The 20,940-nt window shown below is 34.4% G+C and overlaps 1 protein-coding gene across 11 annotated transcripts in view; it reads left to right on the top strand.

Annotated features, from left to right (window-relative positions):
- The window catches only part of CNTN1 (contactin 1), a 376,715-nt gene that overhangs the window by 239,144 nt on the left and 116,631 nt on the right, over nt 1–20,940 (top strand). For all 11 annotated transcript variants that reach the window (XM_035255799.3, XM_054238172.2, XM_035255801.3 and 8 more), the window contains 7 exons: nt 2,611–2,710; nt 2,848–3,029; nt 5,936–6,060; nt 6,721–6,838; nt 12,009–12,159; nt 16,216–16,343; nt 16,649–16,824. In XM_035255799.3, the coding sequence (XP_035111690.1) occupies nt 2,611–2,710; nt 2,848–3,029; nt 5,936–6,060; nt 6,721–6,838; nt 12,009–12,159; nt 16,216–16,343; nt 16,649–16,824 (980 nt within the window). The remainder of the gene's footprint in view (nt 1–2,610; nt 2,711–2,847; nt 3,030–5,935; nt 6,061–6,720; nt 6,839–12,008; nt 12,160–16,215; nt 16,344–16,648; nt 16,825–20,940) is intronic.

The raw sequence follows: 20,940 nt of genomic DNA, 5'->3' as shown, positions 1-20,940 counted from the left end.
CATACACTGAAAAGCAGCCATCATGTAAAAATTTTCTTGATTTTCTTTTCAACTCTGCCCAGAAATACACTTGCAGTTCAGCACATCTATTTATTTTCTTACTTTTTGTCTCAGTAGCAGAATATTTCTCCCCCTGCTCAAGCTTGGTCCTGCAGTTGCTCTGGTTCACGTTCTATTTGACTCAGAAACTTCACTATATCACTTACTTTCTCCTTTCCTGAATCTTCAGATTCTACTCTACCTGATTCTCTCTGCATATTGTCTTGTATTCAATGCAATTTTGAATTATTATGAATTCCTATTTGCTAAATCCAAAGAATACTTTTCAGTCCTTACTCTGTTTGAACTTCGGTACTACCCCTTTTGCCTCTCGTGAACTTTTCTTTCTTCACCTGATTCCCTGAACTCTTCATCTTCCTTCTGCCTCTCTGACAAATTTCATAGAATGTTCTTCACAAATATTCTTCTCATATTTTTCTCTAATCTTTTCCTTGATATTCTCACCCACTTACACATTTTCAACAGTATTCCTCTGAAAAAGACTTCAAGTTCATGTCTCCAAAACTTTTCTTGTGTCTAGACCTCAGTTCTTCCTATATCCTGGACTTGTTCCTGAAAAAGCTCTCAAAGATGTTAAGCTCAAAGTGTCATAAATAAATGTGCTTTTTTTTCTCCCTAAATCCTCCTCTTCTTTAGCTTATTTAGCCATACAATTTTATTTCTAACAACTCAAGGTAGGATTATTTATTATCAAATCCTGACTTCCACTGCTCTTCAGGACAGCTAACCCAGTGGTTCTTAATTAGTATCTAAGCACCTGGGGAGTTTTGGGGAAAATGCGGGACCCAGAGATACTGATTCAGCAGGCCTGGAACGTGACCCAGGAATCCACAAGTTGAAGCAGCATCCCAGGTGATTCGGATGAATTGGGCCTTTAATCTACACATTGAGAAACATTGATCCAAGGAGTCATCCTGTTGTTTCTGCCTCTAAAATACAATTTATATTTATTGTTTCCTTTCTGTTTTCACCGTAAGTATGCCCTAGAGATGGGCCTCACCTGTTTTGCCTGAATTATTGAAACAGCCTCGTTTGGACCACTGAGACTGTCTTCTGTGTTTCTCCTCTCCATGCTCCATCCTTTAAAAATGGCAACAAGCTCTTCTACTTAAACCGAAGATAAGATCCATCTTCTATTACCAAGTCCCAATGGTAGTTACCTGATATGGTTTGGCTGTGCCATCACCCAAATCTCACCTCAAATTGTAATAATTTTTACTAGTCCAGGGTGGGGCCAGGTGGTGATAACTGAATCATGGGGGATGTTTTCCCTCATACTGTTCTTGTGGTACTGAATAAGTCTCATGAGATCTGATGGTTTTACAAATAGGAGTTCCCCTGCACATGCTGCCTCTTGCCCACTGCCATGTAAGATGTCCCTTTGCTCTTTCTTAATCTTCTACCATGATGTGAGGCTTCCCCAGTTATGCAGAACTGTGAGTCCATTAAACCTTATTCCTTTATAAATTACCTGGTCTCAGGTATGTCTTCCTTAGCATCATGAGAACAGACTAATACATTACCCATTGAGAAAATTCATCTCAAATTCTTTAATATCATTTTTCAGTCCTTCTAGATTGTGGGTGCAAGCTCATATACTTCAGCATCATTTGAGTTCCTAGACGTTTTAAAATTCTTTGCACGCTCCTGGAGCTTTGTAATGATACGCTGTTTCCTCAACCTGAACTGGTCCAATTTAAATGACTTCTGGAGCTTTGTAATAATACGCTATTTCCTCAACCTGAATTGGTCCAATTTAAATGCCGTATTTGCTGCAGAGTCCTATAGCCCTTACCTACTTCTAACTACCCTGCTCATCAGTCACTCTTTCAGAGTACCCATTTCGGTTTGGTTTATTTATCAGATCATTATTTATTTATTTGACTCTTTAGCATTTTACGGTGTAGGGTACACACTCAATTTGTGATCCTAAGCAATGCTTTTCACCTTTCTGAGCCTGTTTTTTTTTTTTGTAAGCCTGAAGAATTAATACATCTTTCAGGACTGATATGCTAAATAAATGAAATAAAGTGTGTATTTTGAGGAGTGCGATGTTGTCTGAGTAAAGGTTTTCCTTCTTTCCCTCTCTCCTTCCCATTTTTCAATTTGTTTCCCTTTCCCTTTATCTCTGTGGTCATTTCTTCTTTTCTCCTTAGTTTCTTGCCTTGCCTTTTTCTTTTCTACTCTCTTCTCCTTCTTCTCTTTCCTTCTCCTTCATTTTCTTTCTCCACCTTCCTGAGTTCCGTGTGGCACTTATCACAATGTTTGACACATACCTGATGCTCTCTAAAGACTTGAATTTTTTAGTAAATTGAGTCACATTGGTTATGCAGCTGTCAGAATGAGCTAATATTATTGAGAATGCTGGGAAGTTATATTACATTCATACTCTGCATAAACAAAGAAGTCTATGCATTATGATATGAGCAGTACCTGTACAGAGAAAAGCTTCCGTATTGAAGCAGTTCTAATCCTATAGGATTACCACGTTTAGGAAAACTACTGTTGTGCTTAATAACTAGTGGACATTTGTATTTCTCTTAATATTAGGAACAACAAAACCATATCCTGCTGATATCGTAGTCCAGTTCAAGGATATATATGCATTGATGGGCCAAAATGTGACCTTAGAATGTTTTGCACTTGGAAAGTAAGTATACTGACACTTTTATTAACATACATAGAAATGGTACAATTTTAGAAAAAAAAATAACTGTTTAGCCATAAACATAAAGTAATTGTTTTTTAAGTGTGTGAAACTTTAGCACTTGTATCTTCTATTTAAAGTCCTGTTCCAGATATCCGATGGCGGAAGGTTCTAGAACCAATGCCAAGCACTGCTGAGATTAGTACCTCTGGGGCTGTTCTTAAGATCTTCAATATTCAGCTGGAAGATGAAGGCATCTATGAATGTGAGGCTGAGAACATTAGAGGAAAGGATAAACATCAAGCAAGAATTTATGTTCAAGGTAGATGTTTTTAATTTTGTATAAATTTCAACAGTATCTTATTTAGATTCATTTCCATACTTGAAAAACTACTATGTAATGATTAATATTTTTTAAAACAGTGATGTATGTTACCATCATGGGGAAAGATAAAATATTTCTCATATGTCTAATGCAGTCACAACTATGAGTTATAGAAGTTACAAACTTATTACCAATGGAACCATAGGTAATAGCAATGGATTGACACAAGTGTTATTGGTAATTTTCAGAATATACAATTAATGTAGTTTGCTTACTTGTTTCATCACTGTCTTTTTCAGTATCTTTTTATTTATATAATTTGTGTGTTATGACTTAGTTTAAGTCAGTAGTTTGCAAACTTAAGCATGCATCAAAATCATATGGAGGGCTTGTCAAAACACAGACAGCTTGGCCCCACTCTCAGAATTTCTTATTCAGAGGTCTGTTGGGGGTCATCAAATTGTATTTTTAACAAATTCCTAAGAGATGCCGATACTATTGGCCCTGGAGTCACACTTCGAGAACCACTGGTCTAAGGAATCATTTTTCTTTGAGAAAATTGTCTTGGCACAAGTCTTTGATTTTCATGCATTAAAATAAACTTACATTTGGGAAGACAGATTTTTTTTAAGGCCACATTGGAAACACTCCAGACTGAAATAATCTCTATAGTGTTCCACAACATGAACCTGCAGGTCACACAGAATAAACATTGAGGGCTTACACAAGATTATTCATTTTTAATTCTGGCTACTGTCCCATTTCACTGCCTCCTGTCTCTCCCAAAAAGGAATTAAAATTTTGACAGATACACCCATACTCTCTAAAAGTGTTGTCACCATCTCCAGTTTTTCTTCTCTCTTAAATGCACTCCAACTTGATTTGCATCTCTACCTCTCCACAGAAACCTTTCTTTCCATGACCACCAACTTCCATATTGCTGAAGCCCATGTTCAATTCTCAGTTGTACTTTGTTTAATCTAACATAAGTGGTTGCCACAGTTGGTCCCTCCCTTCTTCGTTATTTACTTTCTGTGCTTTTTGACTGGGACCCGCTCTGTTATGAATTTCCTTGTATAATCTTTCATTCTCCATTTATGTTTCCTCCTTACTCCATACCTTTCTACCATCGGTGTGATCAGGGTTCCATCTGTGAACCTCATCTCCATTTCAGTCACTCCCTTTAGGATCCCATTCATGATCATGGCTTTAGACACACTCTACCCTGAACACTGTAACCCAGACATTTATCCTGAACCTCAGACTTGTATATCCAATGCCACAGTAATGTTAACGTGATACATATCAAGTATGCATGAAATAGCCTCCTGAAAGGAAGAAAAGTAGTTAAGAGCTTTAAAACTTTTGAAATAAATCCATCACTTTCTACCAGGTTTCTAAAGCTTATAGACATGTTTTTATTCAACATATTAAGAAAACTACACCCAGGCTCTCAGCAGAGTAGAATTTTGAACTGTTCAATATCTAAAGCCTGAGAAGAACCAAGGTGCCAGAGCAGGTATTTATAGCAGGTAATTTAAGAGAAATATTTCTTCTTTACTAATACAGCATACTCAGTATTATCTTTAGGTCTGATCACATCACTCGAAAGTTACATCATTAAGCCATATATAGAATGTATCAAGCCAATTCAATTATTCAGTATAAAATGTAATAGCAAATGTCTGTGTTACCTATGTGAGACCAAGACAGAAAAGGTGCTGATATTCCTGTATTATGTATTGCTAAGATTGTATACAAAGTAAAGCCTCTCTCAATTAACATGAATGTATCCACCAATATTTAAAAAAAATCTCTTTATGTTATGGACAGATATAATGATGAGTGAAAAATTGTACTAAATAAGACTATATATGCTATAAAATATGTATATAGGTGTACATATGTCTACATATATTATATACATTATAATGTGTAATATTGATGGTATTTGGTGAGATTATAAAAATGTTTTCTAGTTTTTAAATTTCTGGTATTTTATTACTTGTTAAATGCCTTATATAAGATGTATATATTGCTTTTGCCATAAACTTAATACAAGTTCCCATTTTCAAAGAAAGTTATTTTCCACTCAGGATTCTTTCTTCCTACTTCCATTTTATTTTATATTAATTTATTTATCTGCATCTATTTGGATTAGATAACTGAAGTAATCAAAAAGACCATCAAACTGTTCATTTTCTTGTTCTCTAGAAATATGATTTTCTTAGGAATATTTTTAGCATTTTCTCATTTTTATGGGTGTTTCTTTAGATATCAAGTAGATCAGATTAAAGAATGAGACTGAGATCAATTTTACTCATGCATGGATTTCACCAATCATGGCTACTATATGTAGTTTCTAATATGGAAAGAGTATATTTAAGTGTCCAGGTAATTTTCTAACACCACAGTAAGATGTTACAGTGGCCACTAGCTAAATTACATCAAAATGAAGATAATATATACTTGAAGGAGTGGGAAAAAATCTGAATCTTTATCCAAAAGGTTAAGAGATGGTGCCATATTGAATTGAGACATAATTCTTTAAAACCTCAATTGTTATTTTGACAGACTTGAAAGATTTGTTATGAGCAGAAAAAAAATATTTTAGTACTAATTATAACTCAGCTTTTCAACAAAACATGATTTACAAATGGAAAAATAATGACTGAGTTATAGTTACCTCCTTTTAGAGTAATATAGGATTTGCATAGGTTAAACCTAACAAAGAAAAGGCCTATGCAAGTACAATTTTGATGGTTCAAATACTGAATTTGGGATACCTATAATATCTGATGTATTCTGCAGAATAAGGTTTACTAATGTAATATTTATACTCTGGAGGTTATAATGGATCTTGAGACTTGCATTTAAAATGTACAATGTTTCTTACTTTTTAGCATTCCCTGAGTGGGTAGAACATATCAATGACACAGAGGTGGACATAGGCAGCGATCTCTACTGGCCTTGTGTGGCCACAGGGAAGCCCATCCCTACCATCCGATGGTTGAAAAATGGATATGCGGTATGTACGTTCATGTACTTTGCTGTTCCTGAGTCCCTGTTCAAGCAATGTTTCAGGGTGGTCCTGGGATAAATTTAGCAGGAGAATCAATAGAGAAAGAGTACTTGGGCCCTGAAATATAAAAGCTTCCTAAAAAAGATAAAAACTGAACATAAAGTATCTTCTTTCAGTTTAAACAACTTTCTGTAATCTTACTCTACCTTCTTTCTCTCTCTCCTTCTTTTTTCCTTTGTTCCACTTTTCCACCCTCTTCCTACTCATCCATCTCCAATACCTGATATTGTCCTCTTTTTCTTGCCACTATTTTCCTGTACCCCACAGAGACAGAGGTAAGAGTGAAGCTCTAAGTCCTACCTTTGGCCCTGGGGACAAGTAGCAGCAGTGGGATTCTTCTCTACCTTCCCACTGTAATCTCCCAGCTGGTCCAAGAGGGGAAAAGGTGGACTCTCAGCTCTGTAGGATGAATAGAACAAGAGCCTTTGGGCATGGTAAGTGGGTTTCCTTTCCCATGCCACGAAAATCCCACTCAGTTCATCTTAGGTAACAGTGGGGGCAGATGAACATAATGTATCTACATGAAAAGACAAACAAGCCCAAACCTAAGTGAAAGTATTACTATTACAGTTCATTGAGAATATGTTTAACTTTTATTCTTTTCAGTATCATAAAGGGGAATTGAGACTATATGACGTGACTTTTGAAAATGCTGGAATGTATCAGTGCATAGCTGAAAACACACATGGAGCCATTTATGCAAATGCTGAGTTGAAGATCTTAGGTCAGTATCATTTCTAATTTCTGTTAAACATTCATCAAGAAGGTGACATTTAAAAAAGATGATGGAGTATCCATGGATCACATTTGATTTCACATTACGTTCTTTAATGTCCAATATTAAAAACTTTTAAAATGCGGTGGGGAATGAAATGATATGGTTTTTCCTTTCACTGAAGAACATTTAAGCAGGGAGGAAGTAACGCTTTAAACTTTTCTTATGCTAGTTGAAAATTCCAACTACATACAAATTTCTATTGAATTAAATTGCATCATTTTATTTTTAGTTAAGAAGCTGAAGTGTATAATAAATTTGAAGGAACATGGAATATAATTGTTTTGGTATTTTTTTAAATGATAAAGCACAATTTACACATGCCAATTTTGACAACAAGTCTTATCCTCTCATATGCCTGGACAGCTGAACACTGCCTGCAGAATCACATAACATTGAAGACTGATGCTAAAACACTGCATGTGATCCAGCCTCAGATGAGTATTTGGTCATTTTTGGAACATTCTCAGTCCCTGGGTCTCATGCCCTACAGTTGCTATTCAGAACTTTTAGGACATTCTGCAAGTCCCTTACTGCACCCGGACTCTGGCTTTTATATTGTATTCTTGTGCTCCATGAAAATTGAAATCGTTTGTCATAAAGTATTTCAACTTCCCATCCACTCAAAGCTGTCTCTTTACTACATTTGCCTTTTCAATACTCTTTATCTGGAGAAGAAAGAATCTCTCCTAAGCAAACATCAAACAGTTATTTTACCTCTCTGCACTATATTCATTCCTTTTCATTTTTCTTGATACTTGATATCAACAGCTGTTCATTCTCCTGTGTATGTGTATGTGCTCTGTGTGTGTGTGTGTGTGTGTGTGTGTGTGTGTGTGTGTCTGTGTCTGAAAACATATCCACCAGTTGCCTCTTTCTGGTCCTGTATTATTCTCAGGCTTTCTTATCTCTTTCTTTGGTGATTCTGAGCCATAAGACCTCACAGACCACTTCTTCTCTATCTCCTTCATTGTCACCTTTTCACCCTCTCCTCTGTCTGGCTAGAAATCTTGCTCTATCCCAGCATTCCATTTCTCTGATCCATTTCATTCCCTTTTCCATTTCCCTTTATGTATCCTACATTATTATGCCTGGTTTTTATTTTTATTTTTAAAATTTCTAGTGAATTTTTTCTGCATCTCCTATTACTTACTAGTGATCCCATAATTTATATCTCTGACCCAGATAGTTATCCTTAGCTTCAATCTCAATATAAATACTTCCTAGAAGCAATATTCATTTGGATAATCCCACAGAGAATCCAAACTTAGCATGTCTGCAGCTGAATTCTTTTTTAATATCTCCCACCCACACTCACATCTCCTCCTCAAAGATTCTTTGTTCTGAAGAATGGCAGAGTTTATCATGTCCCTTCCCCATCCAGTACATCTGCTAATCTTCTGCAATTCACACCAGAGATATCTCCAAGGTGTTTTATTATGACTACTTTATGTATATTCACTACAACTACTTTACAATTGTCTATTTTGTTTTGAGACAGTCTCTCTCTATCAAGGGTTTTAGTGTCAATTAATTTGTAGGGATACCAGTGTTTTGAAGAAATATAATCCTATTATAATCTATAATTTTAATATATATATTTAATAAAATTGAATTTAATGTGATTTACAATAATTTCTGATATAAATTATGATTTATTATAATTTAATAGTAGTGTATATGTTATTATAATCCTATTAAAATATCCTATTAATTTTTTTAAATGTTTTTGAAGCAATATGTTGTGTTACACAAAATGCTTATTGAACCTACACAGAATATCCAGTACTATGTTAGGTATACAACATAGGTTGGTTGTTTACTAATTTATGTATTGCCAGTTATCCCTTTACCGAGCTAAAATGAAATGGTGTGATCTCAGTTCACTGCAATTTCCACCTCCTGTGCTCAAGCCATCCTCCCACCTCAGCCTCCAAAGTAGCTGAGACAACAGGCGCACTTCACCACACCCAGCAAAATGCTTTATTTTTTGTTGAGATGGAGGTTCTCCATGTTGCTAAGGCTGGTCTAGAACTCCTGAGTTAAGTGGTCTACCCATTTTGGCCTCCCAAAATGTTGGCATTGCAGGCATGAGCCACTGTGCCCAGCCCAAAAGTCTTACTGTATTATGTCCTTTTCATGTTGTTTGAAAGAGTTGTCACTAGGTCAAGTCATATTTTAAGTAGTGAATTCAGGAAGTCAGGCTTTTTCTTCTAGCATTAGTTGTTGAAAAGATAAAGCAAGACTCAATGCGGCCACTTTTTTTCGTGCTGCACCCAAAGAATACTCTTCAAAACATTGGTATCCCTACAGATTGACGGACACAAAAAGAAAATGATAGGAAATGAGAGAATTATAGAGAAGTAAATAAAACTAGTCTCAATAAGTTAAGGCCATTTTAATTTTTTTGTTTTTGAGACGGAGTTTTGCTCTTGTTGCCCAGGCTAGAGTGCAATGGCACATTCTCGGCTCACTGCAACCTCCGCCTCCTGGGGTCAAGCAATTCTCCTGCCTCAGCCTCCCAGGTAGCTGGGATTACAGGCATGTGCCACCACGTCTGGCTAATTTTTTGTATTTTTAGCAGAGACAGGGTTTCACCACATTGGCCAGGATGGTTTCAGTCTCTTGACCTTGTGATCCACCCGCCTCAGCCTCCCAAAGTGCCAGGATTACAGGCATGAGCCACCACACCCAGCCAGGCCATCTTAATTTTAACATTCCAATCCACTTATTATAATGCTGAAGATCATACTCTATTTCTTCCTCCCTAAAGCCTAAATTTCCTGGTAATATATTTACTCTAGGTTCTTGGATATCAAGAAAGCATTGCAAGCTCAGATATCTTTGGTAAAAAAGAATATAAAATCATTTTCACTCAGAGAAGTCAGTTTGAATTCTGTCCCAAATGTAAATTTTATTTTCTGTTAAAGTTCATATCTTAGTATATTACCAAAAACAAATATAACAATTCCTCAGCTCAGACTGAAAAATTTCTATATATTTCGGTTAGAATTGTCAAGTCTTTTAATGACTGTTAATGTAATAACTAGCAAACAGAACAATTTGATCCTCCCCAGATCAATAGCCCTGAACATGTTTAAATTTGTCTCAGTCATTCTCGTTTATTATACTCTTATGCACAGTGCTTCTCTCTCCCTCTCTTTTCCGGGGTTATTTAGTTAATTCATGTGTTCATCCAGCAAATATTTATTGAGCACTTATTCTACAGCAGATGCTATTCTTTTAATAGGTTCATATATTACAATAAAGAACCAAAGACACAAGATATGCATCATACCTTCATCTTAATTGAGAGGAAGGATATCACCTTATATTTTGCCACTTCTAAAACATATATAGGAACATAGTCTAGATTCTGTTGTTAGAAATGCAAATATTAGATAAATCTGAAGTCATTTAAAGGACCACATCAAATCAACTATTTCATTAACACCTAAACTGATTCAAGGAAAATCCTTATTTTCCATCTGAATTTTTGTTTTTAAAATATAATCCTATTAAATTTTCTTTTATGTTTTCAAAGCAATATGTCATGTCACACAAAATGTTTATTGAGACTACACAAAACACCCAGAAGTGCGTTAGGTGTACAGCATGGGTTGTTGCTTACTACTTTATTGCCAGTTATCAAAATTTAGACTAACAAAACAATGGAATAGAATGAATCTTTGCCACAGAAGGTGTCTTCCCCAGAGCGTCAGCAGCAGTGGCCATACCAAGGAGCACATTAGAAGTGCAGAATCCCATGCTCACCCCAGACCTACTGAATGGACACTTTAAAAACATCCCCAGATGATTTCAATACACACATAAATTTGAGAATGAGCAGACTAGATAATGAAGAGTCAAAACTCAGATAAAGATATGCTTAAGCCTAGAAAAGCCTCCAGAAAGTACACAGTTACAGTTGATTGTCATGTGTTGAAATATATGGATGAAATCTGCTTGGAGTTTGCCAAGAGAAAAGGAGAGTGAGCGGTAGATTGAATGTGGGAAACCGGAGGAAAGTCAGAGCACACCAGCGAAGGAGTATTCTGTTCTGATAAGTATTGTTCTTTACTTGGATGTAAGGATGAACTACAAATGATCATGTTCTCCTTAATTCGTTGATTAGATCCATTATTCCCATGGCTGTTTATGGATAGGTGCCGAAAGCAGGGCTTCAATTATTTTGGCATTTTGCAGAGTGTCTGCATACAGTTGATACTCAGTAAATGTATACAGAAGGAGAGATTGCTTGCTTAATGAAAAGCACATGCTTTGGAAACAGAAGGACCTAGATTCAAATGTGACTCCTGGTGATTACTACCTGTGGCACCTTTGCCAAATTAGATAATCCTAATAGATTTCAATTTTTTCATTTATAAACTGGGGGTAGTTCATTCAACATGTGGTTGAGAGGATTGACTAGGATCATATGTCAGTGTGTATAATGCTGGTCAATTTTCTCCAGCCTTTCATTTTACTTTCCTTGTGGGATTGAGTCAAACCAACTGAATTTAGTGTTAATTTTAAGGTAAATGTGTATAAAACATTTGATGAAATTAAAGTGATTGATTGATTGAGACATAGCCTCACTGTGTCACTCAGGCTGGAGTGCAGTGGTGCAATCATGGCTCACTGCAGACTTGACCTTCTAGATTCAGGTGATCCTCCACCTCAGTCTCCTGGATAGCTGGGACTACAGGTGGGCAAACATGCCCAGCTAATTTTTTGTATTTTAGGTTAGATGGAGTTTCACCATGTTACCCAGTCTGCTCTCAAACTCCTGGGGTAAGCCTTCTGCCCACCTCAGCCTCCCAAAATGCTGGGATTATAGATGTGAGCCACTATGTCTGAACTCTAATAAAGTTTCTAATAATCAATTTAGTTATCATCAAGAACTGTACATTTGAATTGGGTGGATTTTATGATAAGTAAAAGTTATTAAAGTTACAAAGCAGTAGGTTTAGAATGCCTCTTGGTGACAATTGATCATATTTACTGAAATTAATCCTTTCCAATGAATATGAAAAAGGATAAAAGATTCTATAACACAGAAGCAATGTTTAGGCTTTACAAACAAAAAGGGAAAAATAACAATTTGTTTTCTTTTTAGCATTGGCTCCAACTTTTGAAATGAATCCTATGAAGAAAAAGATCCTGGCTGCCAAAGGTGGAAGGGTGATAATTGAATGCAAACCTAAAGCTGCACCGAAACCAAAGTTTTCATGGAGTAAAGGGACAGAGTGGCTTGTCAATAGCAGCAGGTCAGTGCTGAAACTAGACATCCAATTGCAATAAACTGTTTGAAAAAGTTTATTTTATAGAAGACATGTTTATATGTTAATAATGAAAATGTTGTTTGTTCCAAAATACTTTTTTCCACAGAAGATCCTGTAGTTCTAAGACGAACAGAAATACCTATCCCTGTCAGTATGTATTATAATGAAGGTTCAATTAACCGTACTCTATAATGTATAGGGAATTTAGAAAATTGAGGCTCAGAGGTGTTTTTTGTAGTTCTTGTTGTTAGAAATTGCCCAGTGACACTCAGCTAATAAACAATGGGAAATAAAATAGGATCTCTCTAACATATTTTCCCCCTAACATAGGCATCTATATCCATTCATATTCAACTGAATTTTATGCAATTAGCCTATTAAATATTTTATAGAAAAATAAAAAGGTGATTTCAAAGTATAAATAATCTCTTCTCATCTTGAAATGAACAACATGTTATCTTTCTTATAAGTGAACCATCTACCAATGTTTTGGTGGTTTTGGGACAAAATGGAAAAGCAGTGTATGACTTACATAGATTATTTGTAATCTGAATAGTTTTTGTGTTTCCTGAAAGAAGTAATATTGAGTGCAAAAATTATGAGAAGGAGAAAGCCAGGATTGAAAGTGAGAGGGATGGGATGTGGGGTTTGGCTTAGGGATGTATTCCAAAATGTGAGAGCAGCATCACAAAGGCCCTATGGTGAGAATGTGTAAGAAATTGGAGAAAGTAAAATCAGTATGATTTGTTTGTAGAGGAAATTGGAGGAGACTTTTAAGGGATGAGACATAATAAGCAAGATTATAAATGACAAAGTTTTCTATGCTAAGGGGATTGGGCTTCATCTAAGAGTAACAGAAATCTGTTTAAAAGTCTTAAACAAGAAAAAGGACAAAGATCACTTTTGTCCTTTCAAAGAATTTGAAAGACCATTCTTATTCAAGTGTAGAAAATATATTATTTTCTTCAAAGTAACCCAACAAATAACATTGGAATTCTCATCCATATTTTGAAGTCTCTAAAGCTTGGTAAAGTTAAAGTGACTTTCTGAAAAAATATATTGATGATATCCAAACTAGAACTTGAAGTTGTAGGACATTGATATGAATTGAGAGTATGCCAACACAGCCCTCTTATTAGGATGAGCACAGGCATGGCTGTTTTTGGAATGGGGGAAGAGGAAAGGGACAGCAGGGGCTTCCCTGAACACATTAACTATTAAAGTTAATATGTTTGGCCTAAGAGTTGTTAAGATTTTAACAAAATGATATTACAAGAAGTGCTAAAGGAAAAGTCCATTTGTTCTATTTGCCACTGAAACATTAATGTTCAGAAAATGAGCAATGGAGAAACCATGATGAAAGGGCAGCCCCATGCATAGGTGCCTACTCCTTACACAGTCTATAGCATGGCATTTCCCACTGGACAAACAATGATGAAAGGGCAGCCCCATGCATAGGTGCCTACTCCTTACACAGCCTATAGCATGGCATTTCCCACTGGACAGACCATTAGTTCTCCTTCCTTAATGATAAAATCTTGTTCTGATTCTGATGAAGACCCATGTCATGGACCTCTTCAACCACGGATTTCCCAGAGCAATGTTTCATGGACTTGTTTTTTCTAAATATCAGTATGTGTTCAAAAAACAGAAGAGAAAGATTTAGCTCCTGAAATTTTACAATTTTGATTTTTTATAATATTCTTAAAGCCTTTGAAATCAAATGTATTATTTCCTTGATGAAAGAGTCTGTAAATCAAATTTTTACCTAGTACTTTAATCCATTAATACCTCAGTGTAAGTACCATTTTGCAGTAGGTATAGTATTCATATGCAAATATATTTGAATTATAAAATAGTATATATAAAAAGCTAAACATAAAAATTTTGGTGTTCATTTTGAAAAAGAATATTCAAGGACTAACTTAATATTGGTCTTAAAGCATAAAAATATATAGTCTTATTCTTCTGAAAATAATTATAAAAACAATTTCCATATAACAAAGTTATTTTTGTGTCTGGTTAGTGGCCTATAGAGTGGTTTATGTGATATTTGGGAGAAACTATGCATCTCTATAAATAATAATTAGGTTCTTATTTTATGATTATATTTTGGATTCAAATGATATACTTTCTGCAGCAGAATTTCTTTGTAATTAGCAGAATTAAGACAGTTGCTAATTTATAGTCAATGAACTGCTGTCAGCTCTAAAGTCGTTTTTATTTTTATTTAAACCACTTATAGGAGGAGATCTTCATTATTCTTTTCTTCTCCAGATGCTATTCTGGAGTAATTCTGGCAACAATATGTGACCGACTGGTTAAAGACCAGATGGATCCTAGTTTGTTTGACAGCTGATCTATATCATAGTATCTGGAAATAAGGATAAGATCATGAGAGTTTGATCTATATTGCTTTAAGAATAAAAAGAATTATTATTTAAAAACTTAGGTTTCCTAAATATTTTTATTAAAATGTAAATTTAATCTCAAGGGCAAAGCACCTAAAAGTATAAATGGCATGAATGACACATGGAATTATGTATACCCTTTAAAGATGGTAAAGATCAATTGAAAACTAACATAAGTAAGCTCAACATACTAGTGTGGATTTAAGAAAGAATCATCATTGTTTTTCCACTGCCACTTGATTATAATTTTTTCATGTCTCTTGAAAAATAGTTAAATAGGATGGATGTGATTATTTGGCTAAGGACTTATACTAGAGCTTAGTGAGAAAAAGTGCAGCACATTAATATTGGTACTGTAGTAATATGTGTCCTCCAAGTTTCTGATGCCAGGAAGATTAGCCATGTAAGAAATTAATTAATGGCAAAGCATGGGAGGGAAAATAGAGAGGAAACTGGTAGAAGCTCAGGGAGGTATTTTACTGAGATACGGGTCTGATCCCAGATGAAGGACAGAGGGAAGGAAAGTAAAATGATTGGGTCGAAATGACTTGGACTGCACTGCAATTCTAGGAAAGTATGGTAATGCCACTAAAGAGTCTTCCAGTCAAAAATGCATATCAGAGGAGTTTACTGTCTTCCAGGATCAGGCATGGTTTAAAATTCCTCCCATGCTTAGTCATTGACTGAGAACAGCCTGTGGAATGTGTGGCTCTGAATAAATACAGTGATGAATTTCTGAGTACAGCGTCTGGGACAGAGAATCAATTATACTCCTCAGAGTTGGAGAAGGAGGCTCCCAGTTGGGACTGGATTGTTCAAGAAGGGAAAGGAAATCCTGAACTATAATATTAGGGAAAAATTTTGATATTTTCTTATATGGAGATTTTTATTAGTAAGTTAGATAGTTCTTTTTTTCTTTTATCAGACTTTGCCCTTGAAATGGATATATGTTTGCATGCTTTCTGCAAACGTTCAAAGATACTTTAGATTTGAAAAAGATCCTTTTAAAGAAAGTAAAAATCCAGTGATAGGCAATTCAGTATTTAAGTGTGAGTTTCTGTACAATAAAACTCAGTGAGTTTTTAGTCTCCATCCCCTGGGGAAGCGGCTGACAAGCAGAAAAAATACCTGTTGTATAAAAGATTTAGTTTCTGTTCAAAGAAGAATTTCCTAAATATTAATTTGTTCCAGAAGATGTTACCAGGGAAGGTTTTAAAATATGTTTTAGTTTCTAAAAATAAAATATGTTTATATTTCTCTGTAGCCATGAAAATGGCAGTTTGTCCTCACTTCCTAGTCTGAATTGAGGTCCTGAGGTTAAATTTCTGAGAGACCTGGGCTCATTTCTTTTAGGCCTATGACTTATTTCAGCCTGCCCCATAGTGGACATTTTGTTAGATGACTATGGCAATAGTTCAGAAAAAAGAAGAAAGTGGATTTCTAAAACAAATAGTCAAAGCTGAGAAAACATATTATAACTAAAGGCTAGAATTTTTCAACTTAAAAAAATGTCTATGGTAGCATGATTTGTATAAAATTTAATAATTGAAAAATATTAGTGTTTCTAAACTAAGACATAATATATTTTACTAAATCAGATTTGTGAATTATGTATTTTTTATTTCACTAGAATACTCATTTGGGAAGATGGTAGCTTAGAAATCAATAACATTACAAGGAATGATGGAGGTATCTACACATGCTTTGCAGAAAATAACAGAGGGAAGGCTAATAGCACTGGGACCCTTGTTATCACAGGTAAGTAAATGTTTGAGGGTGCTTAATTTCTAATGCATTAAAAAACATGATTCAGCATTAAGCATCTAAACAGTCAATTATTTGTAAGTTTCTGTTTCAAAAGTATTTCAGGCAACTTTCTTGCTTGGTGATATTGTTCTTGGAATTTGGATGTGAAAACATCTTATTATTTGGCACAAAGAAATATAAACATATATAGGTTTTTATGAAATAAAAATATATGTAGGTTTTTATTCTTTCAGTATACCATATAATGTGGTGTCTTACATCTCAAATTGTGCTTTACTTTATTTAAAAATATATAGATCCCACGCGAATTATATTGGCCCCAATTAATGCCGACATCACAGTTGGAGAAAATGCCACCATGCAGTGTGCTGCGTCCTTTGATCCTGCCTTGGATCTCACATTTGTTTGGTCCTTCAATGGCTATGTGATCGATTTTAACAAAGAGAATATTCATTACCAGAGGAATTTTATGGTATGTGTTTTAAGTTTCATCTTATTAACACCTCAGTGATTCCTTTGTGTCTGCATTGAAAGTTCTGTTATTATAATCATAGCTTTATATGACTTTTGTTTTTCATGAGACCAAAAAGAAGACAAAAAAGCTTTTTGCAGTTCTCCTTATATTAATTGTTATATTTCCAGATGGCTAGCCCTGAGGATTTCTATAGAAATATTAATAAATTAATATTAATTGGGCTTTAGGTGTGCTCTCCCCTTTAATTTTAATACAGTTTTACATTGATGTATACTACATGTCAGTATATATGTGCCCTAGGTTCTAGTGCCTACCTTTTTATTTTTAATGAAGTAAGAGCATAGAATCTTTGTTGTAATGATGACTTTAAAGTATTTGTGGGCCGGGCGCGGTGGCTCAAGCCTGTAATCCAGCACTTTGGGAAGCTGAGGCGGGTGGATCACGAGGTCAAGAGATCGAGACCATCCTGGTCAACAAGGTAAAACCAAGTCTCTACTAAAAATACAAACATTAGCTGGGCATGGTGGTGTGTGCCTGTGGTCCCAGCTACTCGGGAGGCTGAGGCAGGAGAATTGCTTAAACCCAGAAGATGGAGGTTGCGGTGAGCCGAGATCATGCCATTGCACTCCAGTCTGGGTAACAACAGCTAAACTCCGTCTCAAAAAAATAAAAAAAATAAATAAAGCATTTGTGTTATGCTTTTAGGGTAAGAAATAGACAAAATACATATGTTGGAGAATTTGGAGATTTAGTTTATGTGATTTGAAGAGGGTTAAATGTCTCTATTTTCCGAATTGAAAAGTATTAACATTCTGTAAGTCCTACAGTTAAAAAGTGATGTAGAGAGTCAAGGTGTAGGAAGAAATAAAATAGAGGGAAAAGATTGGGAAGTAATACAGGCAGAACAACTTGTATAGAAACATTGTTAGTGTCTTGGTAGACTGTCTAGGTTATAGTATATTTAAAAAGTAAATTAATCACTGGCCCTACCAGCCTCTTCTTTAGAAAGGCAACTATTTGAAAGACTAGAACCTATTTAGAACATAGGCTTAATTAATAAAACTTACATTTTGGAAGTCAGTTATTAATATAGAAAAAAAAGCATGCATAAACTTCTTTGGACATTAAAATTGTTTCAGTCCCATAAAATCTGAAGATGGATATGTACACATTAGAATATTATGCTTTCATATTGTCCAGCTATGTGTTTAACTTTAGAAGAGTTTTAATTTAACTGATCTGGCTACAACTGTACATCTATAGTAAGCCTACCAATCCTCTTTCAGTTTCTGAACCAAAATTATACTTAAAAGAATAACAATTGAGAATTGGCAGAGAACTGTACCTTTTGTATTTTGACATTATACCATGTAATATATTTTCCTTATAGATCTGAAACTATTTTGCACATGCCTAAAATTAGTAAAATTGGCACCGAAGTCTCCAATACTTTCTTTAAATTGTATTTTATTTTGCAAGAAAAGTCAATACAACTCGGTTTTATTCACTTTAAGGGAAAAAAGTGAGCTGAACAGGATCTTAATTTGAAAGGACCATCTATGGTGGTATAAATGGAATAATTTCAAAAATAAAGTCTAGGAGTCCCACAACTGTAGTTCATAAAGTTGTAACTAAGCACTGCAGTGAAGTCTATGTAAATAAATTTTCAGACAAAAATTGCCTGAACAGAAATGTCATATTTAGAGCTCATTTATGTTTTTCATAATACTAGGTACATTGTGTTGGTTGATGTAAATAACCACTGCACAAGAAAAAAGAAGATAAAGAAAATTAAAAAGAAAAATGGAGCCCGGTCCCTTAAAACAACAACAACAACAAAAACAGAAAACAATGAAATAACTGGAATACTAATTAGGACATAATAAATTAGGCCATAAAATGTATAAGACCTTGTAGCCACTTAGTGCACATGCTCCCTTTTCAGAGGATAGCAGCAGAGATTCACATAGTTGCCCCTCAGCTAATCCAGAGCAGAGTCCTGACCCCAGGCCCAGTCTCAGGACTCACTACCTCAGGTTTCAGTTCATTCCATCAAATAATAATCTGACAGTGGCAGCAAACCTACTCAACTGGCTAGATATGCATCTTAATTGAATAAGAATATCAAATGCACATTTTTAGCACTTTGTAGATAGACAGATGCATTCAATTATCTCAATTTTTTAAAAGCCCAGATAAGAATCATCATTTTAAAATAAATAATTAAACTGAATTCTGTCTTTCAAACCAACACAAGACTAATAATGTAGCTTTCCCTGGCACCTTCCTTCTCTTTTAAGGCACTCTACAAAGTTAGACTTCACTGCTCAATATACCATGCAAAATTTAAGTAAAAACACCATAAATATTTGATCCACCTTTTGGAAGAGTTTTAATGGCTAATAACTGCTTCTAGGCTTGTTAGTAGATCATTTTCAGAAGTGGCTTCTCCTACCCAAAGCCTAATGAATGAAATCTTAATGGCGATAGCAGATATTGAGGACAGAAAATGTGAAGGAAGAAACGTGGCCAACCTGCATTTGTCTATTATTCAAAACTATGCAGGCAAAAATTTCAGTATATATATATATGTGTGTGTGTATATGTACATATATGTATATACATATACTGAAATTTGGTGTGTGATTATATATATAAACAAACATATAAACATACATGTTTCTTGTGTGTGTATGGATATATATATGTTTCTTATATGTATTTATATATGTGTTTTTAAAATATTTGGTATTTTATACCAAAATAATATATTGGTATATGGCAACAATTGAATAGCATTTGTTCATTTAAGAATATGTTCTGAACACATGCCATAAGCAGACACAGATTTAGGCACTAAGGTAAATAAAACACTGAAATAGACACAGACACCAGCCCAAAATAAATCAATGACACCCCGAGAGTTAAAGATTCAGATGTTTTTTGTTAGCCATTACAGTTAAAACCATTAACATGTTTTAACAATTTTCATTGCTAAAAATTAATACAAGAAGTTCTGACTAATACAAAAATATTATAGAAATAAAATTTTAAACTTTTAATTTAAAGAATCTAAGTTTTTATTTTCCAATTTCGTTTCGATAATAAATTGAATTCAATAATCAAGTATGCACTGATTTTACCTTGCTATTCTTGTTTTAACCACTAAGGGGCAACCTTCTATAAGGTTTCAAATTTCACAGCCTGGAGTAAATTGCGACTTCTTTTTCTTCATGAAATTAAACAGATGCATTTGCTTATACTTATGAATAAATTGTGATTTTATAGCTGATTTTCAAATGTCTTCTTTATACTTTTTCCAATTAAATTTATGTAATTATTAGGAAAAATGTAACTATACATTTTTTAAAATGTACAATTCTTTTAAGAGTTTAATGAAAACACTAAAGAAGCAAAAATAACACTCTAGTGATCCTACTTTATGTAAAACTCTTTGGGATTAATTTATTTTTTAATGTAACTTTCAATTTTAAGCAGTAATTGCACATCTAGTACTGATTATAGAAAAACACTAAGGAGTTAAACATCTAAAATTTTCCTGAGTATTATATTATTATGTAATAATTATCAGTAGATGTTCCACTCGAACTTGAATTTATGCATGAGGGATGTTAAAAATACAAGCACAAAACAGAAATTTAATAAATTTGACACTTTGATACAATAAGATATTAAAGCCGTTTATCTACCATTCTTTTATTTTATTGATGTTATATGGCAAATGATCACAAGTTTTTCAAGTCCAATTATAAAGTGGCTCCTGTTTTGGCTTCCTAAATCAATAGCTACTTAATCCCTTAGAGTAAATACAAAAGGCCATTTTATTTAATTTTATAACCTTCCATGTTCCAGAGAGAGCTTGAGAAAATCTTTTAAAAATATAAATTTTAAATATAAAATTTTTATTCCTCTTTCAAGGTGGCATCTGCCCTGGAGAAATTATTTTTTCAGTAGCCCTCAATTTTTGATATTCGTTTTGGGTCATTTTCTTTCAACTGTTTAACAATATTCCCTGCTTAGAGCCATTATCTTAGTTAATTACACGAGTTTCTTAATATTTCTGGTTCTGAAGATTGTCAATATTTTATATTG

The sequence above is a fragment of the Callithrix jacchus genome, chromosome 9 (assembly GCF_049354715.1).
Source record: "Callithrix jacchus isolate 240 chromosome 9, calJac240_pri, whole genome shotgun sequence".
NCBI lineage: Eukaryota > Metazoa > Chordata > Mammalia > Primates > Cebidae > Callithrix > Callithrix jacchus.
This window is presented reverse-complemented; position numbering and strand designations above follow the sequence as displayed.